General features: G+C 39.5%; 1 protein-coding gene across 1 annotated transcript; it reads left to right on the top strand.

The window, feature by feature from the left end:
• The first annotated feature begins 6400 nt into the window (after positions 1-6400).
• LOC146992168 (uncharacterized) lies at positions 6401-8728 on the top strand. Its single transcript, XM_085792358.1, has one exon. The coding sequence runs from the start codon at positions 6416-6418 to the stop codon at positions 8213-8215; it is 1800 nt and encodes a 599-aa protein (XP_085648484.1). The 5' UTR covers positions 6401-6415; the 3' UTR covers positions 8216-8728.
• The last annotated feature ends 6580 nt before the right edge of the window (positions 8729-15308 follow it).

The raw sequence follows: 15308 nt of genomic DNA, 5'->3' as shown, positions 1-15308 counted from the left end.
GCACTCGAGGAAAAGTTATTATGATTTAACATCTGGGAACTATGAATATCTGTCCAAAGATTGGTATCGGTAGAGATATTTATAGGCAGTGTTCTAAGCAATATGCTCAAGCTAATACGCTCCTTCGTAGGTTTAGTATGTGCTCAGTTGATGTTAAATGTTCCCTGTTTAGATCTTTCTGTACACCTATGTATACAGCTCACCTCTGGTGTAGCTATAAGAAAAGCAGTAGGCTATGCGGCGGCTCATAGTGGCCTACAATGATGGACTGAGGTTGTTGCTTCAGGTGCCCAGGTGGCACAGTGCGAGCCAACTCTTTGTTAATTTAAATGTACCCAATTGTGAAGCACTTCTACAAAATGTAATGTATCGTTTCATGTGCCGCCTGGATGACTCGGGGAACAGCATTATTGGGGCTTTAGCTGCTATAGGTATTCATCCAGGCTTAGAAAACACTGGTGGGATAGCCTGCTTATGAATTATGTGGAGAGTTGATTCTCTATCTGTGTGTCTGTCTTTTTCTCTCTCTCCTTCTTAAATCTGTTTTATCATGTTTGTTGTTGTTGATATGGACCGCTTGTTGTGTCTGCAATAAAGATTAATAATAAAGATTAATAATAATAATAATAATAAGTCTAAACTTTAGGCTACAATGTATCTTTTTAGTATTTTATTTACCTTTGTTGCTTTTCATTTGCTGCTGTAAGTACACAAAGTACAATTTCCATCAGTGGGATCAATAAAAAGTCTTGTCTTATCTGCATTTATGACAGAAACAACCTCAAGCTTGACAGTACCTTCAAAACAAAGCTAATAATAATGTTCTAACCCTGCTCCTCCCCATCCTTCTCTTCTTCTTCCTCCTTCTCCTCCTCATATATATATAGCCTGTATAAAACTTTTTTTAATGGCTGACCGGCTATAAAAACAGGACCACAGGGCGGCAGGTGAGGGTCACTTCAGTGGAAATGTTTCCTTTTCTTACTTTTAGGTATTCAACAATGAGCCAGGTGAAGACTGAATGTTACACTGTGGACGAACAGGCTAAAAAAAATGTTTTTTGTGAATTCTGTAAAAAATAAGTTTAGAAAATAGAAAAATCTGGCAGTTTCACTGATTTCACTACAAACAAATTTATTTTAGCTGGATTAACTACTCAACAGGATACCGTGGCACCTCTAAACGAAAGCACATTTCACACTGATCTATCACAGTTAACTGAGTATTTTGGGGTTTGGACCCATGTGGTCACACAAAGCAATGCATTTTAAGTGACATGGGAACTATCAACTTTTGTTCAGCTAGCTAGTTTTTCACAGTTTTACTTTGTTACCATGTTGACAGTGATTTTAAATTGGATCAGTAAATTAGTGCTGTAGTGAAGTCCAGCTTCTTTCAGATTAGGCAGCTGGCAAAGGTGAAGCCTTTCCTCACACTAAAGCACTTTGAGACAGTGATCCACGCCTTTATAACATCTCAGCTGGATTACTGCAATGCACTTTGTTTTGGAGTCAGTCAGTCCTCCCTCGCACGTCTCCAGCTGGTGCAAACTGCAGCCGCTCGCCTCCTAACTGGAGCACGTAAGAGGGAGCATATAACTCCCACCCTGGCCTCCCTCCACTGGCTGCCTGGGCACTTTACAGTCCATTTTAAGATCTTTTATTTGTTTTTAAGTCTTTAAATGGTCTGGCCCCCCCTTCCCTCTCTGAGCTCCTTCAACCCTACGCTCCTGCTCGGTGCCTCAGGTCAGCTGACCTGCTGCTCCTGGAGGTACCGAGGTCCAGACGGAAGCTCAGAGGGGACAGAGCTTTCTCCACTGCTGCTCCAAGATTATGGAACGAGCTGCCGTTGCACATCAGACAAGTCTCCTCACTGTCCATTTTAAAACTAGTCTTAAAACCCATTTTTACTCTCTGGCTTTCAACTCTGTATGAGACTCTGCTCTTCTTTTAGTGTTTTGTGGTTTGCTTTTATTTATTGTTTTATTGTTTCTAATTGCTTTTAAAAACAATGTAACAATATTCTACTGTCTGTTATATTTATTTTCTTGCCTTTAATTGTTTTAAGTCTCGATGTACAGCACTTTGTTTTCAACTGTGGTTGTTTTAAAGTGCTATATAAATAAAGTTAAGTTGAGTTGAGAGTCCAAATCCTGTGGTCCGCATGGAAAGGCTATAACTCCCTTAAGACTATCACCATGAAAATCAGACCAGTCACTAAGTATCCATGCACTTATTGATCTGATCAGCTGTAGATCAATGAGATAATCTCTCCCTCCATCAGGGTTGGAGAGCTGGGATGTTCGGTCATATAATCACTAGTCCAACTGGACTTAATGCCAACAATAACCTCTGAATCAAAATCATCATAAAATCTTTCATTGTTCTCTTTCTTACTCATCTTGTTTCAAAATTCCTGTTAGACATGATAACTCATTTGAACAGGTGCATGCACTTCCTATGTTTTTATACCAGATGCATTTAAATTCAGTTTCCTGAATTTTTTTTCTTATCAAAAATTGTATTTAGTGATTATTGTTTGTGATTATTAAATATATACACTTGATTGTTTTAACTTCAATGTTGTAATTTTTTAGTATCAGTTTTATTCCTCAGTGTAGAAAATGATCTCACTCTTTTTTATAAGGAGTTCTATTTTTCCTCTATTTTTCTCAACTGGCCGTACATGCTAATTAGCACTACATACAAATAAAGATGAGACTGATTATTTTGTCCACTGCATGTGCGTGACTGCACCGAGTAACAGATAGCTAAACACTTGGTGTGGCGTTGAAAAGGTGAAAAGATGACTCAGACGTAGAAGTAAAATGCCGCTTTACTGTTTGTCTTGTCAGTTGCTTTACAAAGCCCACTCTTTCTTGTGAAACTGAAATATGGATACAGAAAAAAGGTAAATTGCACTGTTAGCTTAAAATATAGAGCTACATGCTACATACAATGAAATAGGACTTTTTATCATTAATTAAAATATATGAAATAAGCAATCAATATGCACAAACTATGAATTATACAAATATAATATATTACAAACTCACAAACAAAGCTTCTCCAAGGCTCAACGATGGTGGATAAACCCGATAGGTATGATGCTGCTCTGGAGCACATTTTCTATTCATAACATTATCCAAGATGGCCGCTCGGACCTGTGCCTTACCCATATGACTAGCAAACAATGGAATGGCAAATAATTACAAAATAAAAGAGGACTTTTCAAAATAAAACTAGGAGTCACTGCTGAGCCACATCACACTGATTGGAACATATTTAGTTTCACAAGTCATGAACTGGAGTGTTGGATAAATGAAAGATTTGAGCAGATGATGGTGCTGGAGGAGAAGTCATGTGATCATCAGAGTCATCACAGTTCATCCTGTTTGGATCATGTGTCTAAAAGTTCACAACACTAACTTCATAGTGGCACTAAAGGATTAAAATTATAATGATTTGACATCTGGGAACCATGAATATTTGTCCAAAGTTTGGTATCAGTAATATACGTCTAAACTTTAGGCTACAATGTCTCTTTAATTATTATTATTTTTTTACCTTTTTTATTTTTCATCTGCTGCTGTAACAAGTCAATTTTCCACTGTAGTATATTATTCACCTGAACTTTTAGCTTTAACATCATGTATTATGTTCTTCTTTTTATGTGTGTCCTGTTGTTCACATTTTTCCCGTGACAGCCTTGCATAAGGTTATCTTATGCAAGGTCGTAAACTCTATAGGTTGGATCCTGTCTCATGTCCATAAACGACAGACATGAACTGTGTATGTTAAACATTTATAGAACACGTAATGCCTGTCATGATGAGATATAGATAAGATATAAGATAAGATAAAAGGTGGAGTTTTGGAGTTAGAAAGTATATAAGATCATGGTTTTGAGCCTTAGAAGAAAGATCCCACTTTGGCACCAGGGATGCTTCAGGATTCGGCATTTTTGTACACTGTTCTTCTACTTGGTAATAAACTTCTTTTTTGAACACAAGTGAAGACGTGTCGGCGGTGATCCCTTCTTTTCATCAACACATCAATATACCACAAATTTGGCGTCACGAACTTGGGCGTGTTTGTGGCCTCTCAGCGTTGACTGGCGGCTCCACTGGGCCGACTCCCGCAACTGCCGGGCCCGGCTTCTACAAAGGGTGAGTTTTTCACATAAGTGTGCGCTGGTTTGCTCGTGGGAGCTGCTGTCTGTCTGCTGCTGGGTCACACCGTAAAAGATCTTTGTGTGGGTGATTGTTGTTCTGATGATTAGATGAAGGTTATCGTTCTAAATTTATCTAAATTTGGGGGGTTCTTTGGTTTTTGTTTGCGTTGCAGGCGACGCAAAAAGGGGGGAAATAGGGAATTTGGGGTAAAAGGGAAATAGGGAATTTGGGGTAAAAGTAAAATAGGACATTTGGGGTAAAATGGGTAGGTAATGAAAATGGGTATGTGGGTAAAAAGGGGTAAAAAGGGGTAAAGGGGTAAAAAGGGGTAAAGGGGTAAAAAGGGGAATAAGTAATGGGTAATAATAATAAGTTAAGAATTGTTTTTAGTGGGTTTAAAGGAACTGGGGTTAAAGAGGGTTAACTAAAATAAAGGGATTTAAGAGGGTATATTTGAATAGAGGGTAAATTTGAATACTTGGTAACAGAGGGTGAATTTGGACATTTGGTTAAAGAGGGTTAATTAGGATATCTGGTAAAGGGGGGTAGATTTGAATAAAGGGATTTTTTGAGTAAAAATAGGTAAAATAAAGGGACATTTTGGGGTAAGGAATAAAGTAACTGGGGGGTACTTAAAGAATAAAATAAAGTAAAAATTTAGAAAGAAAGAAGCTTCACTTATTAGATAGAGACATGTGATCACTTAAATTTGAATGTTCTGTGTTTGTTAAATCCCCGTTGGTGTGTGTGTATGTGGACAGGTTCTCCTGTATAAAAAGATGTGATAGATCCTATGATGGATAAGGCATAGGAGGTAATAGAACTTGAGAGCATATAATAATAATAATAATAATAATAATAATAATAATAATAATAATGATAATAATATACACGAATATGAATTTATAAGATGAGATATCTTGTCTTAATGTTTCATAACACTTCATGAGCCAGAGGAAGACGTTTGTATGAGCTTCTGAAGGACGTTTAATAAAAAATAAAATTACATGAATCTTCTATGGGGGCTTTTGATAAGATGTCATGAGCCTCTTTTTAGAGGACTTTGTTAAAATAGGTTATATGAACCCCATGAGAAGGGCTTTTTCTGTTTGATAAAGAATTAAGCTTTGATTAATAGGAGAATGAATGTGTTTAAGTGTTTAAATGTTTTAGTTACATTGATAAGGCATTGAACTATTTGTCTGTCTTCCTTTCATGGTGCGAGAGTTTAAAGAGGAGGCAAAAGAACAAGTGGGTGTGTCTGGAGGCGAGAGAACAGCTGGTTTGCATCGCAGGGACTGAGGCTTGCGGATGACAGCGCTTGCGTCTGGACCCAGCGAAAAAGGCCAGTGTGATTTTGTCCACAAACTCCTTCTGATAAATGTACCTGCGTTCATACCTCTGTGCATGCATTTATAGTTGACATTGTTGATGCATATTTAGATTGATTTATAGTACACTTATTTACATTTAGTACACACATCTATAGTACATGCATCACACATATGTTGTAGTTAATTAGAAGAGGGCTTGGCAACGGACTGATCATTTCATTAATGGGATATTGTGGTTTCTGTGAAATTTTGTTGTTGACTTGTGATTTATTTTGGTTATTGCTGGGTAAAGATAGTTGATTCTGTGGTTGAAGAGCTTTGCGTGTGGACCTGGCGTTGTGAATTTGTACCTGTGGAACTCTCTTTTGATTTTTGAAGTTGGTAAATTTATTCATCTGTCTTTCATCAATTGTGACAATTAAAGGAGCATAAGTAGTTGAAATACAATTAGTAGTAATTAATTAGATATAATAAAAATCACAATAAAATAGAACAAAGTTAATCTGGTTAAATTAGATTAGAGAAAAATATCAAAATGCCAAAAATGGACAATCCAAAAGTAATCACTCCCGTTGAAGTTGTCCAAAAGAATAATCCCTTAATTAAAGGTATAGCAGAAATGTCAGAGAAGTGGCATGGGCGTTGGTCTAATATTGACCAACCATGGCCAGTCGTAGGGACTTTTAACCCAGATGTAATTAAAACAATGCAGGTGCTTGTGTCCATATATAAAGCAGGCGAGAAGAAAGGGAAAAAGGGAGAGAAGCGTAAACAGAAGAAACAGATGGAACTTGACATGCTCCAGCTGTTTGAGAGAGAAGGACAGCAATGGGCAAAGGCTAAGAAGGAGGAGAAAGACAAGGCTCAAGGAGAGTTAGAGAAGAATGCAAAGAGTGCAGAAAAGTTAATGATAGAAATTGATGCACCCTTCTCACATGTGGTCCCAGTACAGAGACCCCTACCTTATGAGAAGGAGGTAGAGCTTAGAGAACTTTATCCTCAGCTCCCAGTGATTACTCAGGAAGGAGATTATCATATTACTGATGATAATGAGAAAATAATAGAGACAGGAAAAGCAGAAACAACTTTAAAAATGTATCCCAGCTCCAAAAGCAGAAGTAAAACTGTGCATTTCAAAGCTAAGGATAAAACTAGTAGCAGAAAGATTGATTTTGGAGATGATGATCAAAGTGATCTGGAAGAAGCACTGGGGGGATACGATCCTGCTGTAAAAAAGATATTAGCCAGTGCAGAGAGGAAAGGAGCTAAGACAGGAAAGAAAAAGTGTCCCAAGGATGTCACTGAGAGTGAATGGGAGGACAGTGAGGAAGAGTTAAGAGGTGAGAGTCCATCATATATGGAGTATCTAGAGAAGAAATTCCTTGTTAAAAAGGAAGAAGAAGATAGACAGCAGAGTATAAAAGTAATCAATGAGGAAATGGACAACTGCCTTTCACGCCTATCTATGACATCCACACCAAAGGCAAAAGAGCTTTTGGAGGAACACTTAGGGGAATTACAGGCTAAAAAAAGTGATATAGAAGCACAGAGCGCTACAAAATCAAAAATAGGATATGTATTCCGTCCAAGGAAAGACAAGAGTTCTAGTTTTATGGGTCCAGTAATTATTAGGGGACAAAGTCTGGAATACAAACCCTGGCAGAATACAGACATGTCAGATATCCTGGAGAAATTACCTATCCTCCAGAATGGGGCACATCCCTGGATATCTAAACTAGAAGAAATCATGGTGGGAACACAACCTGCCATGGGTGACATTAAAAGATTGTTAGCTAACATTCTAGGAGTTCCAGCCATGGAAGAGATTTTGCAGCGAGCAGGACTTAATCGTTATGTGGGAACCTCTGTAAATGATTCAGAGCTGTTTGCTGCAAATAGAGCCAGAGTATGGAGATCTTTGAAGGACGCATTTCCCACAAATGTGCATCCTGATAATATTTTGATTGAACCATTGGGATGCGATGAAAATCCTCGTGCTTATGTATCAAGAGCGCATCACATGTGGAGAAGTATTATAGGGCATGATCCGGATGACAATCAGTTGGAACAATCAGTCTTGCGAGCTAAGATTCAGAAGGGGTTGCCCCTGTCAGTGAGGAGCAAGTTAGCAGAAGTGGTTGGTCTAGGCAGCATGACAAAGAGTGTTTATACAGATCACATAGCACATCAAGTAGAGCTGTATAGAAAGAAAGAGCATGAACAGAAGGAGCAAGATCAGGAGACCCTTAGAAAATTAACTCAGATTCAACTAGTAGATAATAAGAGGAAGGAGAAGAAGCAGGCAGCAGTTATGCAGATCCAACCTGAGATAAATCAGCCTGTGTCACAGCCACAGCCACAGCTGCAGCCACAGCCAAATCAGTTTCAGGCACCACAGCCTTATGCAGCGGTTCCTCTTGCTTATAATTTACAGCCGACCTTTGGTCAGCAGCAACAGGTATGGAGAGGAAGAGGTCAAGGAAATGTAGGAAGAGGAGGAGGAAGTTTCAATTCAAATTTTCAACAAGCCCCTACAGTATGTTATAATTGTGGACTTGTTGGTCATATTGTTCGTGAGTGTAATAAACCAGGAGGAGGAAATTCTAGAGGAAACTTCCGAGGAAACCCAAGAGGAGGCTTTAGAGGTCAGCCAATGACATTCCGGGGACCGGTGAACCCATTTAGGGGCCCGGAGCCAGGATTCTAGGGCTGCCCAGAAAATCCGAAAGGGAGGTGTCAGCTGGTAGTGTCAGGGCCGGAGCAAGATCCAACAATAATGGTGAAAGTAAATAAACAACCATTAGAAGTGATGGTAGATAGCGGAGCCGCTTTTACCTGCATTCGGCCTGAAGATGCTATACATCTCCCTATGTCTGGTCAATTGATACGGACAATCGGGTTTGAGGGAGTCAAACAGCTGGTACCTCTTACAAAACCAATTGAGCTCTGCTACAAAAATCAGAAAACTACAATACCTATACTGGTATCAGAACACACACCAATTGCACTTTTGGGAAGAGATGCTTTGTGTAGATTGAATTGTATAATAAAATGTACTCCAGATGGCTGTCTGGTGGAAATGCCAAGTGATACTGCTCGTCAATTGTTGATGAAAACAGATGTTGAAGCTTCTTCAGTGTTTTGGATTGGAGATCTCACTGCAGGATTTTTGGAGCCTGTTAAATTGTGGGAGAAGTTCATTGCAGCAAATATGCCTGATGCGAAGCTTCCAGAGTATCCACTGCATTGTACATTAAAGTATTTTAAGGATGCTTCTCAGTCAGATTTTGAAAATTGGTTGAATCATCAACCAAAGCAAGTTGAACTCACTTCATGTTGTATCATTTTGGGCCCACAAGGAGCAGCTATGATGATTGATATGAATGATTATGTGAGTAAAGAATATGACATCAAGAAAAGTGTGCCGCATGTAACCTTGATGGTGTCTGAAGACTATGAACAGAAGCACATAGGAGAAATGATGGTTGAGGCAGGGAAAGCTGTTTTTGCACCATCAAAAGAGAATCTTTCTATTTGGAGAAGTGAAGATCAGCGCTTTCTTAAAATTATGATTTCTGCTCAAGGTCATGGGCGACCACAAACTGTTCAAATGACACATGAAGCAATTTGCAGTGTTAAAGTGGACACAGATGTTATGAAAGAGGAAATGTTGCAGCAAGTACCTGAATGTTTGTGGTCTCAACATAGCACTGATATTGGCCTTGTGAAGTCAGCGCAACCTGTGAAAGTGGAACTTAGACCAGGGACTAGACCACCCTGGAAGAATCAGTATCCACTAAAAGAAGAAGCAGTTGAAGGAATTGAACCGCAAATTGAGGGACTTTTAAAAGCAGATGTTTTGAGGATAACACAAAATCCTCAAAGTAATACACCATTGCTACCTGTGAAAAAGCCAGATAATTCTTATCGCATGGTACATGATTTGAGATTTGTAAATGAAGTGGTAGCTGATTTTCCAGCTGAAGTGCCAGATCCACACACTTTGTTAGCTCAAATTCCTTCAACTGCTACACATTTCACAGTGTTGGATTTATGTGGTGCATTTTTCAGTGTTCCACTTGCCATAGAAAGCCAAGGCTTATTTGGGTTTACATACAAGGGACAGTCTTATGAGTATAAAAGATTACCACAAGGATTTAAACATAGTCCTCACATTTTCAATAAAGTATTGAAAGATGATCTTGTGGGACTAGATCAAAAATTGAAAAGTACAGTGGTACAATATGTGGACGATATTATTATTTGTTCACCTGATAAAGAAACATGCCATGAGGATTCAATTAAACTACTACAGATTTTGGCAGAAAATGGCCATAAGGTGTCTCGGAAAAAATTGCAGTATTGTCAGGAGAAGGTGGTTTATTTAGGTCAAACAATAACACAGGGGCACAGAAGCATTTCTGACAATCATTTGGAAGCCATTCGAAAGGCTCCTAAACCCAGAACAGTAAGAGAAATGATTACATTTCTGGGTATTGCTGGATATTCTTCTGCATGGATAGAAGATTATGCCAGTTTAACAGGGCCGTTGAGGGCTATGATTAAAGATACTGGAAGTGCTCAATTACATTGTAATCTTTCCTGGACACAGGATGGTATTTTGGCCTTTGAAACAGTCAAACAGAGGTTACAGGAAGCTCCAGCGCTGGCACTTCCAGATTACTCCAAGAATTTTCTGTTGTATGTGTCTACCTCAGCTGGGGGTAAATATGCATGTGCAGTTCTTTGTCAATCAACGGGAACAGGGAAAAATCCTCAACCCATTTCCTATTATTCCACTGCCTACTCAGAAGTAGAGTTGGGATTGCCATTATGTTATAGAGCAATGGTAGGAGTTTCTTTGATGTATGATAAAGCATCCTCTGTAACAATGGGATATCCAGTGACGATTCTCACTCATCATAGTTTGAGAAATCTTTTGAACTATGGTAAATACACATTGACAATGCCTAGGCTTAGAGATTATCATAGGCTTTTAGAGCAGGAAGATGTTGCATTAGTAAGATGTGTCACAGTAAATCCATCTGAAAATTTGCCAACTGCAGAAGATGGTGAACCGCACGATTGTGTTCAGGAAGCAGAAAGATACTCAAGGCTGAGGTCAGACTTGCAAGCCCTCCCACTGCGTGAGGCAGACTTAGAATATTGGACTGATGGATCTTGTTACCGTGTGGGAGATAAATTGAGTGCTGGTTATGCAGTGGTAAGAGCCCAGGGAACAGGGTTTGTGATTGAGAAAGCTGAAGTGGTACCACAACCTGCATCAGCACAGCTTGCTGAACTTGTAGGATTAACTGAAGCATGTTTGTTGGCAGAAGGTAAGCGTGTAACAATTTACACAGACTCTGCCTATGCTCATAATGTGTGTCATTTGTTTGGATCAGTGTGGAAAAATCGAGGTTTTAAGAAAACTGATGGTTCCCCAATCCAACATCACCCTCAGATTATGAAACTTTTGCATGCTATGATGAAACCAAAAGAAATAGCAATAGCAAAATGTGCAGCACACAAACATGACATGTCAAGAGTCACTCAAGGTAATAAAGCTGCTGATGAAGCTGCCAAAGCAGTAACAGGAGCAGACAAATTGGGCAAAGTTCTTTTGGTCACACACGAAGTAGATTTAGAAGACAAAATTACACTTAATGATGTGATCTTGATGCAGGAAGCAGTTTCTGCATTAGATAAACAGTTATGGATAGACCGTGGTGCCACTCAGGATTCCACTGGTCTTTGGAGAAATCATGAAGGACTGATAATAGCACCTCCTGACCTGTTGGGATTGATGATCCAAGAGGCACATGGGTTGGCCCATGTTGCAAGGGGGGAGGTTAGGAGAAAGATCATTAAAGAGTATGGATTTTGGGCACCATATCTATTAGAACAAATTGATCATGTTATAGGCAGATGCACTATTTGTCTGAAAAACAATGTTCGAAGAGGTGTTACAGTTCCACCAGGTTACATTCCGACGCCAAGGGGTCCAATGCGAGAGCTGGTAATGGATTTTGTTGACATGATAAAACCAGTTGGAGGTAAAAGGTATATGCTGGTAGTTGTGGACAGATTTTCCAGATGGCCAGAAGCCTGTCCAACTAAGCGAAAGGATGCTCAGTCGGTTGCCAAGTTTCTGTGCAGAGAGGTTGTAAGCAGGTGGGGACTTCCTGATCGAATATCTTCAGATAATGGTAAGGAGTTTGTGGACAAAACTGTAAAGCTAATTTTGCAAAAGTTAGGAATTAAACAGCGCCTCGGAGCAGTTTACCACCCACAAAGTCAAGGAATTTGTGAAAAAATGAATGGTATCTTGAAAAATCGTATTGTCAAAATCTGTCAACACACGGGTCTAAATTGGATAGCAGCACTTCCATTAGCATTAATGGTATGCCGCTCCAGTGAATTGCGTGATTTGCATATGACTCCTCATGAGTTGATTACAGGTAGACAGATGCCAACACCTTGCTTGCATGCGACTGGGAAAGGTCCAAGTTTGGGTCTTTTGGAAGATGAAATGCGAGCATATGTAACATATATGGCTACTCTCCATAAAAGAATATCCATGTATGTTTCTGACAGGCAGAGACAAGAGGAGGTGCAGGAGAGACTGGATGAACAAAAAAGGAGCACGGTGCGACCTGGAGATAAGGTGTTTGTAAAGGTGTTTAGGAGAAAGTGGTATAACGAACGCCGCGAAGGGCCATTTGAAGTTGTTCGCAGTACGGGAACTGCGGTCCAGGTTAAAGGGTCTCCAACTTGGTATCATTTGTCTCACTGTGTTAAAGCACCAGTTGAAGAAGCGCCATCCTCACAAAATCAAGATGTTGAAGGCTCAGAGGAGCCGGAGAGGATGGTTCTGGATGTGGATGAGATTGATGATCTTGGCCATAATCTTGGTGATGACGTCACAGGTGATTTTCCAGTCAATGAGGGAGAGAAAAGATTCGACGACATTGACTTCCAACATGTTCCAGAAGCAACAGGGCCAGTGGAATGTGAAGTACCAGAGATCGCAGAGAGCTCTGATACAGCGTCAGGACAATCTGAGAGCGCAGTTAGACAAAGAAGCCAGAGGCCAGTCAGGAGAAAAGTCAGACCAAAAAGGTATGACGATTAGGGTTGAAGTACCTTTAGGAGGGTCCATCCAGCTCCCATGTTGGTGTCGAAAAGATAGTTATGGTGATAAAGATTCAGTGAAATGGAAAAATAATTGTGGTGAGGATATAGTGCTTAATGGTCCTGAAGTAGATGCTGTACCTTTTAGTAAAAGGAAGTATGTCCTGAGTAATGACAGGTGGTGGTTGAGAATTAAGGGAGATTGTTCACTACTTCTACGAAATGCCACATGGGAAGATCAAGGAGAATATACTTGCACTTATTTGGAGCCAAAATTTGAATTTGTTCCACTCCAGGAGCGTTGGATAGAGGGTAATGTAACTCACAAAGTAACTCTGGTTATAATAGGCTTAAAACCCACTGAAGCCTCAACAGTGACAAAAGAAGATCAGAAATTGTCCATTGTAACGATTACTGCAATGGGAAATGCTACACAGACAAGACATCCCACTTTAGGTTTGGAGAAAACCACTAACAAGGTTGACACATCGACAAAAGTATCTGGGTTGGTTACAACTCCAAAGGAGAAGATGACTACAGCATCTGCTCCTATTACTGTTGAGAATCTTAAAAATGAGATAACGACAACGATAACTGTGGCTACTGATATAGTGACAGAATTTTCAACATCCAGAAAATCTGTAGTAACGACACGTAAACCAGATGTGACAACTTTGAAGTCCAGGCAGGAGGAAAATGTTACACAGAAACATTTATTAAATATAGAGGCTGATATGGTTAGTAGTCAGAGAAATACTGAAATTACAGAACAAATTGTAGAAGAGAATGATGAAGATCTGTTTGGAGCTATTCAGGAGGAGGAGTTGGTAAATTCTGAAGGAACATTAGAAGAATATCGGGCACTACAAAAGAGGGAAGCCCAGTGGAGGGCATATGGATTTGATGCTGAAATATTGCAAATTCCAGATCCCTGGGCAAGTAGAAATTTGTGGTTTCAACAATTGACTCATTCTGTAAGATCAGTTAAGAGAATTGAGGGTCCATGTATAGTAAGAATTCCACCACCGGGCACATGGCCTTCAATTTTAGAGACAATACCGGAGCCATTGCCTTCTAATTGTCAGTTCTATGCATTATCTTGGTTATTATATCAACAGGAATCATCGGGGGATGTGTTTATGACTTTGTCGGTGCACCTTTTTATGCCCAAAGGTGAATGTGCCTGGCTGAAGAATCTATCGTATATGAATTTACTTGATCAGAAGATAACAACAGCAGTTCCTGATGTGATGCAAGTGACCCCCGTTAAGGTTAAAAACTGTTTTTGCTCAAATGATACATATGATGGACCAGGGATGTTTATGGGGATATCAGACTGTGATAGCTATATGATGCAGTTTGGTATGAGTAATCACATAACTGTTGATGACTCATATAAAGTGACCTTTTATGATCCAGACTCTGAAATTAGTAGAACTCTGACTGTACAGAATCAGACTTTACCAGGAAATGTGACCATAGGAAATTTCAAAGATCTTTGGTGGGTCTGTGGTGATAAAGCATATATATTTTTGCCATATGGGTGGACAGGATGCTGTTATATGGCAACTTTGAAACTCCCATATGAAGTTTTTTCTATACATAAAGGACAGGCACCTGAAGAGGTACAATCAACAGCTAATTCTAATCATCGGGTGAAAAGAGAATTGGCACAATTTCACAAAATTGAGGCTTATCACTTCAGAGTGAGTTTGGCAGAAAAGTGGGGTATAGGATTGTTTCCATGGTATGGAGTGACATTTTTAGCAGATCACCTTGATAATATTACTTACACCTTGCAGAGTTTTGCAGATCAAACTGTGATAGGATTTACAACCTTGACAAACACACAGAAAAGTCACAGATTGACGTTGTTGAAGCATGACATGGCACTTGATTATATTCTGGCTAAACAGGGAGGCCTATGCATGGCTCTGAATCTTACTGGAGATGCTTGCTACACTTTGATTCCAGACAGCTCAGATAACATGACCAGTGTTATAGATGCACTGAAAAGCATAAGGGATGCTTTTGGTGCTTCAGCAGGAGCTGGACAATCTGCAAATTCTTGGCTTCAGGAAAGATTAGGACCAATGGGTGCAGTGATAGCTCAGATGTTGATGGCAGTTGTTATAACACTATGTTTGTTGTTTTGTTTCTGTACAATATTATTGACCTTTGCGAAGGCAATGATATTGAGATGGGTTGGTGTGGTGTTGCCTGGAAATCAGAATCAGATGCTATTGCGTGAAACTGACGTGGATGAAGACGAGAGGGAAGCGAGAGGAGACCTGGTGGAGACATATCCATATTGAATAATGATGAATGAGAAATGTTTTGACACCAATATATGAGTGTGTTCATTTGTAATAATGTTTGACGTGTATTTGATTGTTGCGAAGATACTGGTTTGTTTTCTCTCTCTTCTTCCTAGAACATATTGGAGAGAGATCACTGTGAAAGTGCCAGGTCATTCAGGGGCCCAGATGTTCTGAAGAGATTCAGACATCCACACATGAAGAATGTGGATAGATTAAAGGGCCCTGAACATGGACACTTAAGTACTTTCATTGCAGTGAGAATTGACACTGTGGAAGAACTACAGTGTAATCTAATTTTGTGTTTTATTGCATGTATTTTCGATAATAAAGTTTGATGTTTTTATG

The sequence above is a fragment of the Trachurus japonicus genome, chromosome 1 (genome assembly GCF_045865225.1).
Source record: "Trachurus japonicus isolate A0001 chromosome 1, Traja_1.0".
Lineage (NCBI taxonomy): Eukaryota > Metazoa > Chordata > Actinopteri > Carangiformes > Carangidae > Trachurus > Trachurus japonicus.
Note: the sequence above shows the minus strand (reverse complement) of the source record. Positions and strands in the feature narration are given on the sequence as shown.